This window comes from Clupea harengus, chromosome 19 (assembly GCF_900700415.2).
Source record: "Clupea harengus chromosome 19, Ch_v2.0.2, whole genome shotgun sequence".
In the NCBI taxonomy this organism is placed as follows: domain Eukaryota; kingdom Metazoa; phylum Chordata; class Actinopteri; order Clupeiformes; family Clupeidae; genus Clupea; species Clupea harengus.
In genome coordinates, this window is record NC_045170.1 from 9,324,555 (window position 1) to 9,347,054 (window position 22,500).

At 47.6% G+C, this 22,500-nt stretch overlaps 1 protein-coding gene across 6 annotated transcripts in view; it reads left to right on the forward strand.

Moving 5' to 3' along the window:
- Positions 1-6: 6 nt before the first annotated feature.
- ppp1r9a (protein phosphatase 1, regulatory subunit 9A) overlaps positions 7-22,500 on the forward strand; it is a 44,564-nt gene continuing 22,070 nt past the window's right edge. For all 6 annotated transcript variants that reach the window (XM_031586293.1, XM_031586294.1, XM_031586295.1 and 3 more), the window contains exons 1-5: positions 7-1,443; positions 14,808-14,940; positions 15,377-15,497; positions 18,303-18,407; positions 22,269-22,404. In XM_031586293.1, the coding sequence (XP_031442153.1) occupies positions 91-1,443; positions 14,808-14,940; positions 15,377-15,497; positions 18,303-18,407; positions 22,269-22,404 (1,848 nt within the window). In that variant the 5' untranslated portion in view covers positions 7-90. The remainder of the gene's footprint in view (positions 1,444-14,807; positions 14,941-15,376; positions 15,498-18,302; positions 18,408-22,268; positions 22,405-22,500) is intronic.

Genomic DNA, 22,500 nt, shown 5'->3' on the forward strand with positions numbered 1-22,500 from the left:
CCAGTGTTCATACTGCAATGTGAGACCTCACAGAAATGACAGTGATTTGGAATGGTACCACTGAAGTGAGACCCCTCCCTTGACGCGAACATGCTGAAGACCGAGGCCACGGTGGAGAGGACTACTCTTCGCAGTGCTTCCCCACACAGGAACGCCTACAGGACTGAATTCCAGGCTCTGAAGAAGGCCTTCGACCAGCCTCGTCAGGATGACGGCCCGCCCAGGCAGAAGGACCCCGAGCGGATCCGGCAGCCTCGGGGCCGGCAGTATGGCGCCCACGTCAGCCGGATCAAGGACATGTTCATGCAGATGGGCACGGACACCGTTGGCACCGCCAAAAGCCGGAGAGCCGACCCGTCCCCCCAGAAACTAACCAAGCCCACCAACTTCGTCAACCGGACCGACGGGTCGGTGATCAAGCTCCAGCAAGGCGGTGCGGTGGACCGCTCCAACACAAAGTTCTCCGAGACCAGGAAGCTGTTCGAACAGACCTCCCGGGACACGTCCCAGTCTCCCGTCTCCTCCTTCAGCAGGGACAAGAGGGGCTCCCACGAGCACCTGGATGACTGGAGGGGGTCCCGCTCCAACCGGGGCAGCACCGACTCTCTGGACTCCTTGTGCTCCCGGAATGAGGCCTCTTCCCCTACGGTGAGCCAACTGAGCGCCGTGTTCGAGAACGTTGACCGCGGCCCGCACGGGCCAGGCTCGCTCATTCGCCGTAGCCACAGCGCGGGCCGGGCGCTGTGCTCCCCGGACGGGCAGCACAATCACGGGGATCTGAGCGAGGACGACAGCAGCCTGCGCCAGTCGCCGGTGCGTGGTGGTGTCTACAGGACCCGGATCGGGGGCAAGCTGCCCATGTCTTCGTCCTCCGAGGATCTCCTCAGCCCGAGCCCGTCCGCGGAGACAGCGGAGCAGAGGAGGCTGGAGAGGGAGAGGAAGCTGGAGCAGAAGATTGAGGAGGCAGCCAAGGATGACGAGAACGGGGAGAAGGCCCTCCCGAGCTCGGCGGAGTTGGATGGAGTATCAGACGCGAAACAGGACGGCCAGACTCCCAACATTGAGGCCGTCTGCGGGGACTTCTCTCAGGCGAGCGAGGCTGACGTTAGCGAGATTCTCCAGGAAATCCCTGAACGCGTAGCCAGGAAGCCGCAGGATGATGCCACGGAGAACCACAAGGACGAAAAGAAGACGTCCCGGATTACAGAGGATCTGGCAGAAGAGCCCGATGAGGAATACTGTGGGAACGAGAGGGTGATTTTCAATGCGGACGGAGATGCTTGCTACCAGGGCTGGGGCGAGAGTTGCACGGATGAGGATGCTGATGATGATGTCATCTATGACCCGGGGTCAGAGCTCACTGAAATCCCAGGCCTACCAGATGAGCCTGAGGATGACATCCCTCAGGGGAGGAAGATTCGATTCAACTCTTCTCCCATGAACGTAAGTTTATCGCCAGCCGTTTACCTTGCCACTACCCCCTCTCTGTGTTGAGTGCAGTTTGACATTAAACAAATGTGTTCCGGGGAAATTGATTTCATAATTCCTCCGACCATAACCCCTTATCCATTAGCTCTCTCTCTCTTATCCCCTCTGCCTCAGGCTGCGTGCTCCCAGCTTGGACACGCAGCGCACAGATAATGTAATCTTCCTCTTGCATTAATGTACCTTTATTGATTTGCTTAACGTATACCTTCAGCAAGTCACCGTATTGGCTGATCATTGCAGTGCAGTTTGGATAATGAGGTGCCTGTGTGCTGGACTGGTCTGAGGAGGGCCCAGGAAATGCCTGCTGGGAAGTGTGTACACAAACAACTGCCTGCTGGGAAGTGTGTACACAAACAACTGCCTCCTCGGAAGTAGTTTTGGCCGAGATCTGGGTTGATTTTTCATACTCGGGCTTTGAGCACTTGCCCAGTGTTCTTTTATTTCCCCACACATTCTGAAATTTCATTCTTTCTCACTCTCTCTCCCACACACACACACACACACACACACACACTCTCACTCAGGCACATTTCCAGACATGCAGACCAATCGCCAGGTGTGAAATTGTCTTCCATGCACCGTGTTCAGCGACTTTCAAGGTGAAAGAGGGAGATGGTAATTGTCGTCTGTTTGGTTTCGCTGCCTTTGCTGAAGTCCTCTGGTGGTGGGTGATAAAGAGCACAGAGCATTAAGCTAAAGTAGTGGACAAACCACGATAGTCTTTTGATTTAAGATGCTTGCGACAACACTTTAAGCCCTCAGTATTAATTCAGTCTCACTCTGGCTTTATCGTAATGAGATAAAAAAAAAAAAACCTTTTCACGCATGTGCTGGTAGAGAATGGACTGTGTTGTTATGGCTTGTAACCGCTTTGTTTTTATTTTAGCATTGATTAGATGATGTTTGTAACCACACCATTACTGTAAGCTGCGGCTCCTGAGACCTAGCATGGTTCAAGCTAATCATAGCAATCAGCAGTTGGCTTCCTCGAGGGCATGCGAAGGAGGGGGGTACAAGGAGGCAAATATTTCCTTCATTGGGATCAATCCCTTAGCCGAAACAGCGCAGAAAAATTACTCCAGTTTTCTCTTCGGGGGGGGGGGGGGCTAAAGCTGAAAACGTGACAGGAGGCTGCTGACTGCCTTTGCACAAGCTGCCGTCCTCGAGAGTAACTGTGCTGGGTTAGGTTTAGCCCGAGGAAAGGTCAGGCTCTCCTCTTCCTCTCTCCTTTTTTCTTCTTCTTCCTCCTTATGAAGTGTCTCATATTCTTGGAGTTCCTTAATCAGATCACATCCCCACGCTACGCTCAATTTTAATTCTCAGATTAATCAGCTAATTATAAACTAGATATATAGGTCCTCCCCGCTGCCCGTTTCCTCCTTGTGGGTTGTGCTGTAAGAACTATGATATCATCTGTAACCGGCGAACATACTATAGCACTCAGTAAGATCGCAATAACGAGACACCACTCAGCCTCAACCATTTAGCCATTTTTCAATTAGACGTGCTCCAAGTTCAAGTGCAATTTGAACTCTTTATATCCTTTCCAAGTTATGATTTAGGGTGATTGTCAGGCCTTTGGAAATGTCCACTGTGGGATTGCGGCTGGCCAGGCCCGACCAAGTAGTAAGTAGGGGCTGTTAGGCGGTTTTCTTGTAAATGGCTTGGCCATTGGTCATTAATAATATGGAATATTTAACTGAGGCTGCACTTTTCCCCCCTGAGCTCCCCATGAACAAACAGGGCTCTGTCTTTTGTTGTTTCCGACCGGAGAAAGAGACAAATATCACTTGAAACGTGGCCCCTTCAGCGGAATAGCCAGGCACGAGGCTGGCTTAACCCCTGGCCTTGGGGGTGGAGACTACAAGGAAGACATTGAAAAAATGTCTTCAGTTAATCTGACTAAACATCCCCCCCCCCACCCCCTGCCAGCAATATTTCTTAGTGCCTCTCAAAGCGGATAAATCATTTCACCATCCAGGCTATTAAACCTTAATTAATCTAGAAATCTTTTTTTCAGAAGCTGCAGTGAAAGCTGGCCTCACAGGCTGGGGGGTATAAGCACTCACTGTAAATTAAATTTGTTTTTGACATGGAAAGATTAGTTTGTCAACCCAGAAGACATGACATACTGTATCGCACATTGCACTCTTGGGGGCTGGTAGATGCCATAGTTAGTCAATAATTATCCAAATTGAACTATCAGATAATGTTATTTGTAATGATGACAGTTACCAGTAATGCTTTTCATACAAAGTAATTAATTCAATAGCTGATTTATGATATTAACATGTTTTATGATATGGATACTAAACTATCCAGTCCTGAAGCGGGCGGCCTTCGAACACTAAAACACTGAGCTCGGTCTATGATGCATTCCTGAATTCAGCACCACACCGCTCCCTAATCCACTCAGACATTTAGCTCCGTTAGTTTTCTCTCAGCACTCTGCTTGGTAATAAGAACGTAATGTACTTCCTTCAGTCTCAGCACACAACTACTTTCGCTTGGCAGTCCCTCCTCCTTTTCCAAGCTGCGTATGATGGAGCTGTGGAAGCCTGCTGAAGGTGATTTGGACGAGTCTGGTTTATCTTTAACGCTGACTGTAGAGAACTTCTAAGACAGAGAACATATGCACACAACTGTGTGTAAGCGTGTTACTGAGGTCGCATGGTAACCTTTAAATCCAGTCGCCAGCAGCACTGTTGCAAAGCAGAGGTCCACTGAACTCCACGGTCAGGCATGATATTTGTCATCATAGCTTTGTTGCTTCCCGAAAACAGATTTCGGCAGGAATGTGTGGCGCTGAGAGAGCGCTCTTAAACATAAAGGAATACCTGATGCACAATGCCAACAGCGTTTAAATGCAGCACAGACTTGGAGTGTGTGTATGTGTTGGAGTCGGACCAAAAAATCAATATGGCAATTGTGATGCTTTGTTTTGTGCTTTATTATCAGTAGATGCACCCAGCACCAAACTGTGTGTGTGTGTGTGTGTGTGTGTGTGTGTGTGTGTGTGTGTGTGTGTGGCAGGGCCAGAGCTATACTTCTTTTGTGATATGTTATCGATAGATGCACTGGCACCAAGTATTGACATATCTATTAAATGCCCAGCCCTGCAAAATGTATTTCCCAGCGTTACGCTTGTTGCCAGTTTGACCTGCTACAATGTCAGCACTTCACTCCTCCTCATTGTCAAACCTATTTTACTACGTTTCCAGCTCTCTGAGGGTCGACAAACCAAACATTGATACACGCAGGAAAAAATACAATATTAAAGATCCTGCTGTTTGAAAAATGATACCTTTTCCAGTGGTATTTCTGCCTTCTGCTGAACAGCTTTAGTGAAAAATGATATCCTGTTGTGTACTGTTTACTGCCTGAGCAGTCATACCATTATTATAATAGACATCCTATTGCGACTGGGCTGAATATTGTTAGTTTCTCTATGATTCTCCCATCCAGCGCATACAGAACAGGACACCCTCTGCAGTAAATGCACTGTCCTTGTTGGAGTGTCAGCAACCTGTTCTGACCCTTTCTGTGACTGCAGGGGAAGTGTTGTGTCACTGCGGAGTTAGCTCCGGGCTGGGTTGCTCTTCCCCCGGCTTACCTAATGGAAGTGAGTGCAATCTGAAGGGCCTGAGTGCGGCTGAACGAGTGCTGAAACGATACTGTAATTGCGTACTTCACTCTGCGCTCTGTCATAAGCCTGATGTGTAAACATTTCACACTCCGTGTGTGTGTGTGTACCAGCTGCGTGTGTGTGTCTTAGTACCACACTGTACTGTATGGTCAAAATGCACATTTTGTTGCACTTGTGACATGCAATATGAGTAATGAGAACCGAAGTGCACAGTTGACATGTGATATTCCGTCAGTGAAGGTTAAGCATTCAAATAAAAAAATGTCAGTGATTGAAGAGGAGTTTTGTGATGGCTAACTAACACTGGCCGTACACGGTTGAGTGTGATGGATGTTGCGAAAGTTGGTGTGAAAGTGAGCAAGATCCTGTCGCAGTATCAACATGTATATGTCTTCTTCCATACTGAGATATCTGTGTGGTTATGTTGCTAAGTCCTATCCACCTAGCCACCAATTGCTAACAATGTTTACCGATTCCGGTTAGACATGCAGCCATGTTACGGTGGAAATCACCTTGGACCGTGACGTGTCTGACTTTCATTAGCCGCAGAAAAGCTGATGGAGAGGCAGCTCCCTGCTGTGTTATTGCCGTCACACAATCCTGCGTTCTCACAGCTTGTGTTTCTCCTCCACCCTGCCTTGCTCACTCGCTCCCTCTCTCCTCGCTCTCCTCTCCTCTGTCTTTCATTCATGCGTAATCAGGTTTGAGCCCTGGCCTGATCTGACCCGCACCAGCAGATTATCCCCGGCCCCTGTGAGCAATGTAAATCTGTATTTACTCATCTGTGTCGGTATGTAAACAGCGTCTACAATGTGGTTTTCCCTTGTTCAGGTAAATGGGCTTAGCTGCTGGGGGGGGGGGGGAAACAGATCCGTAGGTCCCTTATCGAATTATACATAAATTCCTCCATGAGTTAATGTTTCTGAGTCTATATTAAAGGGTTTGAATGTGAGGGCTGGAGTGGATGTTTGGATCTAGCACAGAAAATGGCTCACTGATGCCTGAAAGAGTAAATGGCTTCCCATAATCTCATGCCTCCTCCAAAGGCACTCAAACATCAGTACTTCAGTCAGATGTAGAATATACTCATATCTAATGGGTTCTGGCGTCTTAGAACACTGCATGTGTGTAGGAGTGTGTGCGTGAGTCGAGGTTACTGTAATTGGTGAAATACTATTCTCACTATGTTTTACTTTTGCTTTAAACGCACAACATTTTTGATGTCTAGCATAAACTGCAGAGAGAGTCAAGTGTCGCCATGTGGGGTAGAGACAGAAGGAGCCTTTTTTTGGCAGTTGCCATATTTTCTCGGAATAGAAGGAGAGAGAGAAATGTGAGCGCATAAAAGGTTTTTCTGTTGTTTCATTTTCAGGCCTGAAGGATTTTCACAACATTTCTAGATTAGCTTATGACTCTGCAAAAAAATCTTTGAGTTCATAATTATTCAATTTGTTAGTCTGCATTTTCTGCGAAAAGAAGCAAGGCAGGTTTGTAGAATAACTGTGATAAAACACCTTAACTGAGCAAATATTCTCAGTCATATGACCAGCCAGTCAGACTGTTGGTGTTTAAAGTCTTTTGAGAACAGTCTAATAAATCGGTATACCTTTAGGGGGTATCTCTCACCAAACATTGCAACCGTGGCCGGTGGCGAAGGCCTATACGCGTCTGCCGGCTGTGTAATATTAATGCTGCGGCTTTTTCGTTTGCTTGTTTTGGTGACACAGGAGCCTCGGGGGAGCTGAATATTTAACGATCCGGGGAAAACACAAGCCTGCTCTGTGGTTTTAGGGCCAGGTTGGGTCGATGCGGACCGCCATGGTGGTATGGGCTGGGCGAGGGGTACGGAAGCAGCCCGCCGCGGTGAAGCACAAGCGGGCCTTATTGTTTTAATGGCCGTCCCTACGGAGAACAAGGCGGTGTTCAGCAGTGACACAGTGCCCTGCTTTGTGGAGACGCGACTGGCACAATGAGGGGAACTGCCTGCTCGCCCAGTTGTGCTGAATTTGAAATTCGCTCTTCGCCGCCGTGCGATGCAGCCTAATGAGACATGAAAACCTCCCAGAGCCTTCTCAGATTGTTTGTTTGTCTTATTGTTTGAAAACATTGTAACGTTTTTTTTTTTTATGTTGTTCTGGAAGGTTCACTTCAGATGTGCCTCAGCACTCCTAAAGTGCTGTGTCCACAACCCCCTCGGAGATTCTGTTCTTTGACATTATAAAGATCTTGTCACGTCCTCGGAGTCTCAAGACATTTTTCTGAAAGCTCGCAGGCACCGGTCTCATGGGAAGCTTATGAGCGTGAAACAAAAACAAATGACGCCATTCATCCACAACAAATTAGCCTTCATAAGCTCCTTGGTCAAGGCTCATGAATTAAATACTTTTTTTCCCCCATCCATTGTCAAACTCATACAGCAAATGCCACTGGCACCCACTCCTACCCGTCTAACAGGATACATAAAGAAAGCAGTTGTGTAATTTGAAAGTGGTTGGAATATTGGCTCTTATCCATTGTGCTCCTCTGTCAGAGATGTGTTTTGTTCCTTTGGTGGGCTGTTTTGTAGGTGGGAGTCATGGCACTTGGTGGTAATGCACCACAGCAACAGGGATTAGAAAGAAGGGTGGAAAGAATGCATTCTTTGGGACGATAAGCCGTCTTAGAGAGTCAGCTACTCGCTTCAAGGCCCTGAGGTAAATATACCTGCATTTTCCCCCTGGCTGCCATTGCCAGATGTGGTGGTGGATCTATTTTCTTTTCTTGATGTACAAAGAAATACTGGCGGGGAAAGTGTGAAACCTGAAAAGCTGAACTGACATCCGCATGGGTGTGTAGCTTCGGTTGTCTGGAATAAATCTGCTCACAGATCCCCAGTGCCTGACTCGTAAAGTCATACAGCAACTTTGCACCGCTTTCCTACTCCCTCTCTTAAACTCAGGCCACCTCTTTATTTGACGTGGCTGAAAAAAACCGTAGATGATATTGTAGCTCCTAATATTGACATGAAATATGAACATGAACGACCGATAGTACACGTACGTGACTCATCAAATCTCAGGGCACCATTGCAACACTGTTGTCTTGCCTCCCTATCACTGGTTTGCCAGGGTGAAAAGTTGATAACACACGACTGCACTGATATATCATTATACTATCTATGTATAGTACCAGAGCACCTGTAACACTAAAGCACGAGAGAGAGAGACTCCATTTTTTGAAGAAAGGAGTGCTGTGGAACCAGAGCCTGAGCCAGCATGACTCAACTCTTGGCCTGGAGTCGACACGACGGTCCGCTAATGTTAATGCGATGCTGAGTCGTCCCTGCAGGCGCGCCGTGAGGCGTCGCTAATCCACGGCGAGGCCTTTGGTTGGCGGCCACGGCCCAGGCCTCCCCCCGCCTCCGCCGTTTGGATCGGCACCTCGGTGGCACCGCAAGAGCCCTGGCACCGTGTGACCGGAGTGGCATTTAATGCGATCAGCAGCGGCAGGCCGCGCCAAGGCGCCATGCGGTGCCATGTTAGGCAGCGATACAAGTGGCCTCACGCTGCCCCTCCAGACATACACACACACACACACACACACACATGCTGTACAGGGAAAAACTTATAACACTTGCAGACATATGCGTTCTCCCTCCCACGCAGACACACACATACACTGGCCTGAAGTACACAGTACTCCCCCGTACAGAAGCACAGTCTTATACAATCAGACAGAACTCCCCCTCTCAAAGAAATGCACACACACACACACACACACACACACACACACACACACACACATACAGTACATGCATAGCACGCTCCCATCCATAAACACAATCCTACGACCACATACACACACACACACACACATGTGCGTACACAAACACACACACACATACACACATACACTCACACACGCACGTGCACAAACACACACACACACGCCTGCGCGTGCACAAACACACACACACACTCACACACTCACACACACACGCGCGTGCACAAACACACTCCCCACTCCTTTTGCTCTCCGTCTTACTCCCCTCCACCCCTGCCTTCCTCTCAGCTAATCCATCAGACTGCCTGACGGAAAATGCTGGCATCCACAATTTGCCTCCTCCAGAAAGCACACACACACTCACACACTCACACACACACACACACAGCCTGGCCTTGGCTGACCAGGCGCTCAGTGGATGAGTGGCAAATAAAGCAGCAGCACAAGGAGGCTGGGAGGTAAACAGGAAGTGAGTAGAGTCAGTCAGGCAGGCAGGCAGGCAGTGTGGGCACGCGTAAGTGTGAAACTGCAGCGGAGGTGACGGCGACGTTGTGTGTTTGCTGCTCTTGCCCATGCAGTCCTGCGGAGCGCCAGCCTTCTGAGGGAGATGCTGGCAGCAGCGTACACCCACTGATCAGAGAACAGACAGAGGGATTAAACGTGGAGGGAAAACAAAACAATAAACAGAGGAGAGGGAAGACAGACAGTGTAAGAGTGGCAGAGGAAAAGGGGGGAGAGAGGAAGACGGAGAAAGTACAGAAATTGCGTAAAGAGGAAATGGAGAAATGAAGTGAGAGAGAGGTGAGGTGGAGGAGCGACAGATAGATTGCGTTGGAGAGGCTCTTTGTTGAATTCGTGCAGGGCATCTCAAGCCTGTTTCAGGAAGGAGTAAAGGAATGTGCTGCCACTGCTGACAGCTCATCTTCAGGCTCTGCTCTGCTCTGCTTAACAGGCACCAGAAAATCCCAGGCACTTCTGCAGAGGAAAACACTCACCCTAACCCACCGAGAACCGTCATTTAGATTCTCCTAACGAAACAAAACATACTTTGCTTCGCTTTGAAATATTTTCTGCAGATCAAAAGCTGTGAGAGACGGGGGAAAGGAGAAAACAAGAAGAGGGGGGGAAAAAAAGCGTACTGATTTATGATGGCGAAGACCAAAGTGACTGGGTGTGTTCTTTTTTTTGTTTTGTTTTGTTTTGTTTCATGAGATGTCAGCTGCCTCGAGCATCGATCAAAAGGCTGGCTGATGAGAGATGGATGGGAGTCAGGGAGTTAGAATGTGTTCAATAGGGAGGTGAGATGAAACAAACAGTCGGAGGAATAATTGAAATCATAACAGGGCGCTGGCTATGGCTAAGCTAAACTAGCGCTGAGTCATCACTGAGGACACTGTGCGGCGCTAGCTAAAATCCCTATCTAATTGGATCTGTGGTGGCAACTGAGGACATCTCACACTCACGGGTAGACCTACATGGGGGAAATGCACATTTTAATCATGTGGAGGTTGGCTAATACATTTGAGTTAAATCCCAAAAACTGCCTCTGAGCGGGAGAAGGATAAAAACGTACGCAGGAATGGTTTCATCCAGGTTTCTCTGCTGACATTACCACCACCTCCCCTCTATACTTAAACATCTCTATCTAAGCAAATTCATCAAACAGAAATCACATCTGTGCTTTTACCTCGTCAGGGAGTTGGTCTGAGCGAGCAGAGATGTGTGATGGGATACAGGGCCAAATGAAAGCCGCCATTTTATTGATCAAACTGCTCTTGTCTACTCACTAAAGAAGTGCAGAACAAGAGCTGATGTCCATATTACATGAACACCCAGATTCCTAATGGAAGGGAATGTTTGGCCCTAACATTAGACCCTCTGACACTGCTCAGGCACGAGGTCATAGTGGGAATAGGAGCCAGTATCGGTCAGAGGTAAAGAGAGGCAGAGAAAGGCAATGGTAGAGAGAGCAGGAAATGAATCAATTATGCCAATGACTACACTGAACCGCAACATGACATTTTTACACAGATGGCTCTCAATTCTCTATTTAGGGAAACCCTCTGACATAGTTTCAGGAGTTAAGTGAAATCCTCCTACGCTGTATTGACCTATATTCTTTATATATCTATATTGGCATGTATCTATATTGACTTGGCTCTAACCAGGTCAGATTATGTGCAGATCCTGGGCGCAGTGGAGCTATTAGTGCTGGGATTGGTGGATGGCAGAGGCTGCCTGACTGCCAGGCCACGCAGAGGGGGTGGCTGTGCCATTATTGGCTTCCTGCGGAGGGTGGACAGTGTGTCAGAGGGAGTTTGGAGGTGAGAAGGATACCGGGGGTGCAGTTACAGTTAATGATGTGTGGAATGTTCCCGGAGACTGTTCCCCTGCCTGCCTGACAGGGCGGGCTGTTGATGGAGCTCAGGCGTGAGACCCCTTTAGCCTGAGAGTGTCTGCAGCTCTCAGGGGAGCGCAAAAGGGCTGCTCTCTCTATCTGTGGATCTTTTCTCTCGGTCTTTCAATCTTTGTCTCTCACTTACATTTCGTTTTTTTGACACCTTGTTTTCACGTCTGTGTCCTTCTCTGTGTCCTTGCTCTCTCTCTCTCCCTCTCCCTCTCTCTCTTTCTCTCTCTCTCTCTCTGTCTTGTCTCTATTCCTTCAGTGAGTTTGTCTTTTCCCCTCTGTTTATCCCTCTTTTTGCCTACCTCTCTCTCTCTCTCTCTCTCTCTCTCTCTCTCTCTTTCTCTCTGTCTCTGTTTGTGTTCTCCAAGCAGTATGTCACATGACGGTGTAGTGTATTGTCCCTATGTGACATCCTATATTTCCCCCTGCTCATAGAGATGTTCAGCTGTAGCCACACACAGTGGCTGAGCCTAACGTTTTATGGCCTAATTCAACAACCTGCCTCAGTCCTGGCTGCGTTTCAGCTTTATCATGCTGTGTGGCGAAGACCTTCAAGGTTAAAGACTCTCACCACTCTTCAGTCTCTCCCCTTCTCTCTCTCTCCCTCTCTCTCTCTGTCTCACCAGCTATCTCTCTCTGTCTCACCAACTATCTCTCTCTCTGTCTCTCTGTCTCACCAGCTATCTCTCTCTCTGTCTCACCAGCTATCTCTCTCTGTCTCACCAGCTATCTCTCTCTGTCTCACCAGCTATCTCTCTCTCTGTCTCACCAGCTATCTCTCTCTCTGTCTCACCAGCTATCTCTCTCTCTGTCTCACCAGCTATCTCTCTCTCTGTCTCACCAGCTATCTCTCTCTCTGTCTCACCAGCTATCTCTCTCTGTCTCACCAGCTATCTCTCTCTCTGTCTCACCAGCTATCTCTCTCTGTCTCACCAGCTATCTCTCTCTCTGTCTCACCAGCTATCTCTCTCTCTGTCTCACCAGCTATCTCTCTCTGTCTCACCAGCTATCTCTCTCTCTGTCTCACCAGCTATCTCTCTCTGTCTCACCAGCTATCTCTCTCTGTCTCACCAGCTATCTCTCTCTCTGTCTCACCAGCTATCTCTCTCTCTGTCTCACCAGCTATCTCTCTCTGTCTCACCAGCTATCTCTCTCTCTGTCTCACCAGCTATCTCTCTCTGTCTCACCAGCTATCTCTCTCTCTGTCTCACCAGCTATCTCTCTCTGTCTCACCAGCTATCTCTCTCTCTCTGTCTCACCAGCTATCTCTCTCTCTGTCTCACCAGCTATCTCTCTCTGTCTCACCAGCTATCTCTCTCTCTGTCTCACCAGCTATCTCTCTCTGTCTCTCTGTCTCAGTTGCTGCCTGCATTCTTCTCCTCCTGCTCCTCTCACAGTACACTAGTCATGTCGGCCATGTGTGTTTCTTTAATAATGCATCGGCTCCTTATCACTTTAAATGATTGATGATGGGAAATTCACAGAGACAATAATGCACTGTAGGGGATTTTCTCAGGGTAACCATTTTCCAGGCTGAGTGTATCTAAGGCGGCCATGATGTCAGTCCTGACTGTGGGCCATACTTTACCTGATTAGCTTTTTGTGTTTTGTAACAGACAGCTAAGACGCAGTGCAGATTGTGTTTTCCTAACAGATAAAGGGGCATGAGTTGATAAGAGGCGGTAGTCATTTTTCCCAAGAGGGCATGAGTGGCCCCTTGTTGTACATGCCACGTGCTAATTGGCTGATAGATTGCCACAATTAACCCAAACACCTGCTGTGGAAAAACCAAGTGATGGGGATACTGTTAGGTTACTACCTGTGTTGTCAGACATAGAGGCAGTCTCTCTCTCTCTCTCTCTCTCTCTCTCTCTCTCTCTCTCTCTCTCTCTCTCTCTCTCACTCACTCACCCACTCTGTATTTGTTCTGGATAGATGTGTGTGTACTCATGCCTTGATATATGTGTGTGGGTGTGTGTGCGTGTATGTGTTCATATCTGGATAAGTGTGTATGTGTGACTGTGTGTGTGAAGGTTTGGATACACATGTGTAGGTGTGTGTATGAGTGTGTGTGTGTGTGAGAGAGAGAGTGTGTGTGTGCCTGTGTGTGTATGTGTGTGAGTGTGAGTGTGTGTGTATGAGTGTGTGTCTGTATGTGGCGTGTTGGCCCTCTATATGCACTTTAGTGCTAAGAGGAATCGGTGACATGAATGGGAAGTGATGTGTGCGCTCGAGGAGACGCGGCAGTGCCGTCACGTTCGTCACGTTCTCCTCACCAAAAAAATCAAGAGCGACAGCACACCCCACCGCCCCCCTAATTGTATTGATCACTGGCCTTCGTCTCCAATAGCACGCTAGACAGTGGCGCGGATTGCATCGCATTCCTGTAGCTCAGCTGTGAAAAGCTGCCAATATCAAGGTCTTGGATGTAATTCCCTCATACAGATACACACATACAAATTGGCTGTGATGCGTTGGTGTCATGTTGGATAAAACCGCAAACGCTGTGTCTCAGACAGTGTGAAATGTATTCCAGGAATAGTATTTCACACCGCACATGTGATGCTGTGGCTCACTAGTGGATGCAGAGCTGGACTGGAACTGGTAGAGCAAAGACTATTTGCTAGGATTATGGATTCTCTTCTTAGGGAATGCACATAGACAGTCTGCATATGCAGTCACTCTCACTCTCACTCTCACTCTCTCTCTCTCTCTCTCTCTCTCTCTCTCTCTCTCTCTCACTCTCTCTCCATCTCTCTCTCTCACTCTCACTCTCTCTCTCCATCTCTCTCTCTCTCTCACTCTCCATCTCTCTCTCTCATTCTCTCTCTCTCTCTCTCTCTCTCTCTCTTTCTCTCTCTCTCTCTCTCTCTCCCTCTCTCTCTGTCCATGAAATCTCATACCCTCTCCATGAGCTCCTGACCTGCCTGACAGCAGATGCCAGCACCTGATCTGAAGGAGGCCAAGAATGAGTGTGGCTCCTGGTTTCACCTTGTTCCACATAATGTGCCAGTTCCTTGTGCCAGTTCCAGGTCACATAATGTCTATGTCCTTGCAGGAGGGAGAGAAAGAGAGAGTCAATATGTGTCAACATCTTTCTGAAATTAGACAAAAGTCCTTCTGGTGGTGGTGATTAGCTGAGCTCCTCAGATCAGCGGACACATTTGGTGTTGCCAAAAGGCAACCCACTGGTCACAAACTCGCTGACACAGAGAACATAGACCCAGTAGCTTAGACTGGCTTACCTACCCCCCAACTCTGAGCACAAAGTCAGTCACATGCTAGCACATGTAGCATAGCCATGTGTAAAGCTAACCCCCAACTCTGAGCACAAAGTCGGTCACATGCTAGCACATGTAGCATAGCCATTTGTAAAGCTGAGATGTTTGGTCTCACAAATAGTTGAATGAGACCACTATTCCCCCCTCCCGTCTCTCTCCAGCAGCTCTTTGTGTAATGTGACCTCCAAAGGAACTAAGCCTTGCCTCTTTTTCTGTCGTTCAGGTTTTTAATACCTACTCAAACGAGGATTATGATCGCAGGAATGAGGAGGTGGATCCGGTGGCATCCTCGGCTGAATATGAGCTGGAGAAGAGGGTTGAAAAGCTGGAGCTTTTCCCCGTGGAGCTGGAGAAAGGTGAGCTCCTTACAGTGTCTCAGCGGCTGCCCCACAAAGAGTTATTGTTACGTGGCAGGCTCTCTGAACGTCCTTATTTAACTCAGCCCACAGGGATGTGGTATGGTTTTGCATGCTGGTACAGTGCAGTTCCATAAAGGTGCCACTGGAGATTAATGCAAATGATTTATTCAGATTGCAGGGCATAATCCACAGTGTGTTTATTCACTGTTTGTCCTCATCCATCCATTTCATCTAGTCTGTCCTCCCTCCATTCAGTCTTCTACATGCATTTGCTCACATGATCTGTCTATCTCTCCTATCACTGTCTCCACCACCCAGTTCCTCCCATTCGTTTTTTTCCATTCAGCTTTTTCATTATTCAATAAGCTTGTCTTCCTAATGATAGCTCCAGTAATATCAGTAGTATTTCACTTCTCTTCTGTGCCCTGTTCAGATGACGACGGCCTGGGCATAAGCATCATTGGCATGGGCGTGGGCGCCGACGCCGGGCTCGAGAAGCTGGGCATCTTTGTCAAGACCGTCATCAAGGGCGGAGCCGCCGAGAGGGACGGCAGGTAAGCGCATCAACACACCTTCCCGCTGTCCCGCCACTCGTCAATGCAGCAGTTGAGCAGCTGGCGCCTAGCTAAGAGATTAGCGCCCAAAATAGTCCTGAAATCGAAAGTCTAAGGCTTTTTTTGGTTGGGGGTGGGGGGTGCGGGCAGGGGGGTTCATCTGAGACTGTAGCTGGGGAAATGGAGTCTTCAGGTGGGAGACGGAGCTTAGGGAGATCACAGCGCGCAGCGGGGCTACCTGTGTGTGTGTCACCACGGCTCACTTCCTGCACGGCTCACTTTGATTTCCAACTGGTGAGATTAGCTTCTTTCCCATGGAGCTTGTCCTGGGAGGAAACCATATGAAATACAGGAAACGTGCGTGGGAGGTATCTGAGGGAGACAGGGGGGAAGACGGCTGTAGGATTGCTTTTCATATCTCCATCTCTGCGGGGTAGCGTCATTTCCCGCACTTTTCGTGCTGGGAGGCCGTCCGGCTCGATGGAATCTGAGGGTGGATCGCCTTGACAGCAGATTAGTGTGGAAATGGAGAGACAGAGAGAGAAAATGAGAGAGGGAGAGAGAGAGAGGAAGGCTGGGCCCCGGGGTCGCAGGCGGAGGGAAGGATGGAGGGAAACGTTTGTTGTTAACCACCTCAGTGAGTCTGCGCTGGGAGTGTTTAGATATGCCCACAGCGCCCTGCATCTCCATCCCTCCGTTCCTTCAGGGGGTCTGATGATGTTGGGTCCTCACGCAGTCTGCCATATACAGTGGCGTCACTCCAGGACGACTAGTAGAGTTACTACATAAATAGAGTTATATGATTGTATCGTGGTGTGTGATGCAAATAAATACATACAGTATGTAGCAGTATGTGTGTTTTCTGACCCTTGCTGGTGTGCTGATGCTGGTATGATGGGTGTACCCCATCCTAGCCTGCGTTTCTGAGGCAGTACTTTACTGCATCTCTCCCTCAGAGACCATACTGATGTTGCAGCCTCCACTCTGTCTTCTAGTAAAAGTGTCGGAGAGGAATATTCGAGTAGGGGAATATTTGACAATGTATAGAAATAGAGCAATATTCAGAGGCCCAAATAGTTTAAGCATTTACTGAAAAAAAGAAAATATGATGTGTAAAGGGGCATTGTTTAGGGTAATGTACAAGGAACATTGTGTACACAAGGGTAGCGCACATCCTTTATATTTTTGAGTCTGGTAAAGGAAAACCTCACCCTGTCTTCCATTGCCGTTTTCCTGTTCTATTGTCATGTTTTAAGGCAAGCAGAGTTAATGTCGCTGCAGTATTCCCACAGGATGAACATCCCCATTATTGAGATATGAAAATTATATTTATACTAAAATGCTTTTTTGTCAAGATGTTACATCTTCTCCGATGTGAACTAGTGCCTCTTACACGGCTGCTCTGGGATATGAACGTTCCCATCATTGAGATATGAAAATTATATTCATACTAAAATGCTTTTTCATCTCCGATGCTCTGCTCTTTCATACACCCCCCTCACCCACCCATGCTGGGAAGATGTTCTGGTACAAACTGAGGAGAACATGCTTGAGCGGATATGACTTTTGTTTTTCTGCACGTCAATTATTCATTTACGTGCTACATGTTATCTTAAGGGTTGTTATGCCTGGCTAGTAGGGAGTGGTGTAATTGTTTTGTATGTTGTGTGTGTGTGTGTGTGTGTGTGTGTGTGTGTGTTTGTGTGTGTGTGTGTGTGTTTGTGTGTGTGCGTGTGTGTGTGTGTGTTGCTTGTGCGTCTTTGAGATAAACATGACTAATTCCGATTGATATGTTAATCATCTCCAAAGACTCTTGTGTGGTGCAGACTACAGTGTGTCTTTGCCTGACAGACAGCAGGCTATTAGCGAGCTAACCAACCAGTTTGTGAGCACAATTATACCTACAGATTCATCCCAGACCTTCTGGCACAATTCCCAAAGAAATCAATAAACAAATCCAGTGCCTTTTATGAGATGAAATAGAGTTGAAATAAATTAAATAGAGTTGTTGTGTAGTAGAAATTGCACATCATGATAGGAAATGCTAAAGAGAAGCACTTAGTGAGTAGCAGTGAATAGCAGAATCAAGTAGAATGATAATTTAATTACATTAGTGTGAGGTTTAAGATGGAGTTTAAATCGTATTTATGATAAAGTTAGGTCATAAAATGAATGCATATGATTCAGATCACAAGTTCCCCACAAGGTTTCCTCTTTCTCGTCACCTGAAGATGAAATGTTAATGGTGCCATGGATGTTAATAGAATTGATTTGAAACAATCTGAGTAGCTAATGGTGACACAAAAGTCTTCCATTTTGGCCTCTTAGAGCACAGTTTGTCACATGCTGCCAGATAACCTAATTTCTTCCTTTGACCAGTGGATATTGTGCTCCGAGCTGCTGTCAGCTCTATGCAATTCACACTCTACTCTCGCAAGCTCCAAACGTTCAGTCCAATTTCTTCTGTTTAACAGATAAGCGCTAATACGATTCTTTGGAGTTGTGGGTTCATATTGTCTTATAGTGGGCCTCAAATTGAATAAAAACTTTGTGACAAAATGGCCATATTTAATTCGTTATTTTTCTCACATTCAGATTTAGCACATTAGCATCTGTTCTACTCAGTCGCCATAACATACGCATGCATTTAATGTTGTTGTGTTTGAGAACTGACCTTAAGCTAATGCTAATATGCTAACGCACCCTTTACGAACACTGTGCTGACCTTATGCTAATGCTAATATGCTAACGCACCCTTTACGAACACTGTGCTGATGTTCACTCCCTCTGTCTTTGCTCTCACAGGATCAAGGTGAATGATCAGATAGTGGAGGTGGACGGAACCAGCCTGGTGGGAGTCACGCAGAGCTTTGCAGCCACTGTCCTGAGGAATACCCATGGCGTGGTGAAGTAAGCTAACTTTTACCAACGGCTAAAACATAAACACACACACACACACACTAAAACACATGTACACTCCCATACTCCATACACCAAAATACATACATACTCACACAAACACACACACACACACACGCAAATACAAATACTCTCCCTCCACACACAAACTCCCAAACACACATACACACACACACACACACACACACACACACACACACGCACACATAAATACTCCCCCTCCACACACAAACTCCCAAACACACACACACACACACACACACACACACACACACACACACACATTTACAGGCTTGAGTCTGAGCAGGATGCTAGCAGTGGGGGTGACCTGTTTTTTGTTTGTAATATTTTGTCTGTGATAGAAAAAAAAATGCCAAAAGTGTATATGCTGAGGTGAAACGGAAACATTCGCAAAGCCAACGTCAGTGAACTCTCAGCACGTATCAACACATCTACTCTAAGCAGTGGATCAGATTCCCTCACATTCACAAAGCCCAGTGGTTCAGATCCGCTACGTTGCGTTGCGCTGGTGGCTCTAAATCTCCCAGCAGGCTCTGTGTGGGAGAACATGAGTGGCGTTCCGTCACGTTGCCTCCCTAAGCCTGCGCTTGGCTGGGAGAGAGAGGATAGCGACCCCCGGCTCTTTTAACTGTATCCCACCGCCTCCCCTCCAACACACCAGAACAGTGCACGCCTTTGTCCCGCCGTAGCAGGCAGCAGTGGGGAATCGCCCAGAGAAAAACAGTCTTTTCAGAAACAATAGAATAGCACAGCATGGAGGAAGGCTTCATTTTTAAAGCACTGCGGATGGATGCCTGGCTGGCAGGCTGGCGGGTTGGTTGGCACTGTAGCTAACCAGAAGTCTTTCCATGCTCACTTCACTGGCATAGTTATGACTGACTGGGTAAAGGGCCTGCTCTGTCCTTCTCTGTGCCTCCATGCCTCCCTCTCTCTCACTCTCTCTTTCTCTCTATCTCTCTCTCGCTCTCTTTCTCTCTCTCCCTCTCTCTCTCCCTCTCTCTCTCCTCCTCTCACTCCCTCTCTCTCTCTCTCTCACATACACACACTGAAATACACACATACTCACACACACAGAGTAATTATTATGATTGGGATACGATTTGTCATTGTCAGTGGATGTCACTGTGCACTGTGCACAATTCATCCATATTTCATAGGAGCTATTATGTAGTGCATTCCCTACATTTCTTGTTGTGATATTTTAGCATAGTGTGATGCCTGTAATGTAATGTTTTTTTTTTCAGTTTTGACTGGGGTAAATGTCAAAGGATGTTTCAGAGGGTTGAGGTAACTCATATGTCACTAAAAGTTACCATGCTCAACTCAATTGCACCCTAATTCTCCAGATCTTATTCTAAAAACAATTTGGCTTCACTCTGTGTGTTTCCTGCTCTCCTCCTTTCTCTCCCCTTCTCTCTCCTTCTCTTTCGTTTCCCTCAACATTTTCCCTTTCCTCCTCTTTTTCTTATTTTTTAATTCACACTTTCCCGTGGCAGTTTCCCTCTCATTCACCCTCAAGAAGGATATAGCTTCATGGCCCAGATTTGCCATTGGAGCTAAATTTATCTGTGGAAATTATGCGAGTCTCTAACCGCGGAGCGGAGCTGGACCCCGGCCTGCACAACAAACGCTTGAGTGGGAATGACTCACAGTGTGTGCTGCGGGAGTCAAGACAGAGTATGGAGAAGAACTCCCTCGGGTTCCGCTCCGTGGAAAAGGAGGTTGATGGAGGGCCCTGCCACTGGGTGAAGTGGTGCGGACATCCTGAACTTAGTGTGTCATGGCATGTCTTGAACGAAAGGGTTGTCTCTCTCACATAGGAGATGTGTGTGTTTGTGTGTGTAATGTGAGTGTATGTGTGTATCTCAGTTTGCGTGGGTGCCTTTACATGTGTGTGCACGCATGTGTGTGTGTGTGTGTGTGTGTGTGTGTGTGTTTGTGTCTGTGTGTGTGTGTGTGTGTGTGTGTCTGTGTGGGTGTGTGTGTGTGTGTGTGTGTGTGTGTGTGTGTGTGTGTATGTGTGTGCGCTGCAGTAGGTTACTCTCCCAGCATGCCACTTATACTGTAGCCTGCCCCCCCCCCCCCTGCGTGTGGGGAGTGCTGACGGGGCGAGCTGTTTCCAGGTCAGTGGATGAGCCGTGCTGGCCAGTCATTGCTACAGCAGCACGCAGGCAAGCAGCCCTGGAAAGAGAGAGAGGGAGAGAGAGATGGAGAGAGTGAGAGAGAGAGAGAGAGGGAGAGAGAGAGAGATATGGAGAGAGGGAGAGAGAGAGAAGGAGAGAGGGAGAGAGAGAAAGATATAGAGAGTGACAGAGAGAGATGGAGAGAGAGAGATGGAGAATGCGAGTGAGAGAGAGATGGAGCGAGAAAGAGAGAGAGAGGGAGAGAGACAGGGCGAGGGGGAGAGGGAGAGAGAGAGGGAGAGGGAGAATGTGAGGGAGAGTGAGAGAGAGAGGGAGAATGTGAGGGAGAGTGAGAGAGATAGGGGAAGCCCTGCCATGAATCCGCTCAGTTGTTGCTTCAGATGTCGATCAAGTTTGGGGGTCTTGAAAGCTGCCTCGCTACGTTAAGCACCGGACCACCTATTAGGGTCTTCCTATTCAGCGCATCCCCCGAGTTCTCTCCTTTCAGCATCCCCTCATCATCATGTCTAGTCATCCGTCTACTGATAAACAAGTGAGCCTCTAATAAACAAGGCATATCTATCCCAGTCAGTCACTGTAATGGTGTGTTGTTTTTCCTGTTTCCTGTTATGGGGACATTTTTATTTTTGCTTTAGTGGAATGCCATTTATAGAGATGGGGAGGTGGGGGGGGGGCTCCAAAAAGGTGAAACTGACACACTGTTGTTATTGTGTTGACCTCCTTTAAGAGAAGTATGATGGGAACTAGCTAGTTAGGCAATTTGTGAAAGAAATACCAAGTGTTTGAGTGGCTCAAAAGTAGCATATTTATAGACCTATCCATGCAGAAAATTGTTTGAGAGGATTGTGGATTATTTGATTTAAGGACCAAGGACACTAGGAATATAGTTTGAGGACACAGCACAAGCGGAAAATCTCTTTTCTGAAATAACACTTTTTATTCTCACTTAAAAACCCTAGAATGGATCCAATTTTCCATAGCGTGCCAAATGATTTTTCAACACTTCATCACCTCACGCCCAGAGTGTCCCCCCCCGAATTTTGACAGTAATTGATTTTGGATAGTCTTTGGTCAGCTCTCAATATTCGTTCTTCTCTGTACTTCATTAGTCACAGCCCAAGTACTGTTCCAGTTCATAAGTTCACATCTAGCCAAGTACAGGTCAAACACTCTGTTCCTCATGTGTGGGGTTTATCAAGGAGGCATCAGGAGGTGACTTATGTGGACTTGGGTAGTCAAATATCCCAGAATGCATTTCACATAAAGTAGCAGCAATTGCACATAACTGTAAGTTTCGTAGTCGACTATTTTTTGTGCAAACTACTAAATGATGTCCCGCCATTGACCCTTTTATAGGCACACATTGTGAATATATAGTTTCTTATTAATAATTTAATTATATTTCATTTGTAAATGCCAATTAGGCTACAGTGAAGATAAAGGTGAAAATGCAGGGTAGACTCTAGAGCTGAGCTGAGCTGAGCTGTGATGTCAACAGAAACGCTCCCGTCTCAAACACAGATTGAGCGCACAGCATCCTCCCATCCTCGGGAGTCTGGACTTACCACCACCACCACCAGTGCACTCACTTCCTGTTTCCTGTCACCTGTGCAGGTTCATTGTCAGTTTTTTTTTTACCTGACCTGACACCAATGCACTCACTTCCTGTTTCCTGTCACCTGTGCAGGTTCATGATTGGCCGAGAGCGCCCGGGCCAAGAGAGCGAGGTGGCCCAGCTGATCAGTCAGACGCTGGAGCAGGAGCGGCGCCAGCGGGAGGCCATGGAGCAGCAGTACGCCCAGTACGACGCCGACGACGACGAGGTGAGTTACCACAGCAACGCCCACTGCAGGGTGTTCTCTCCCTTCAGCATCTGGAAGCTTCTAGAACTAGTGCTTAAACTTGCACTTACAGCAGTT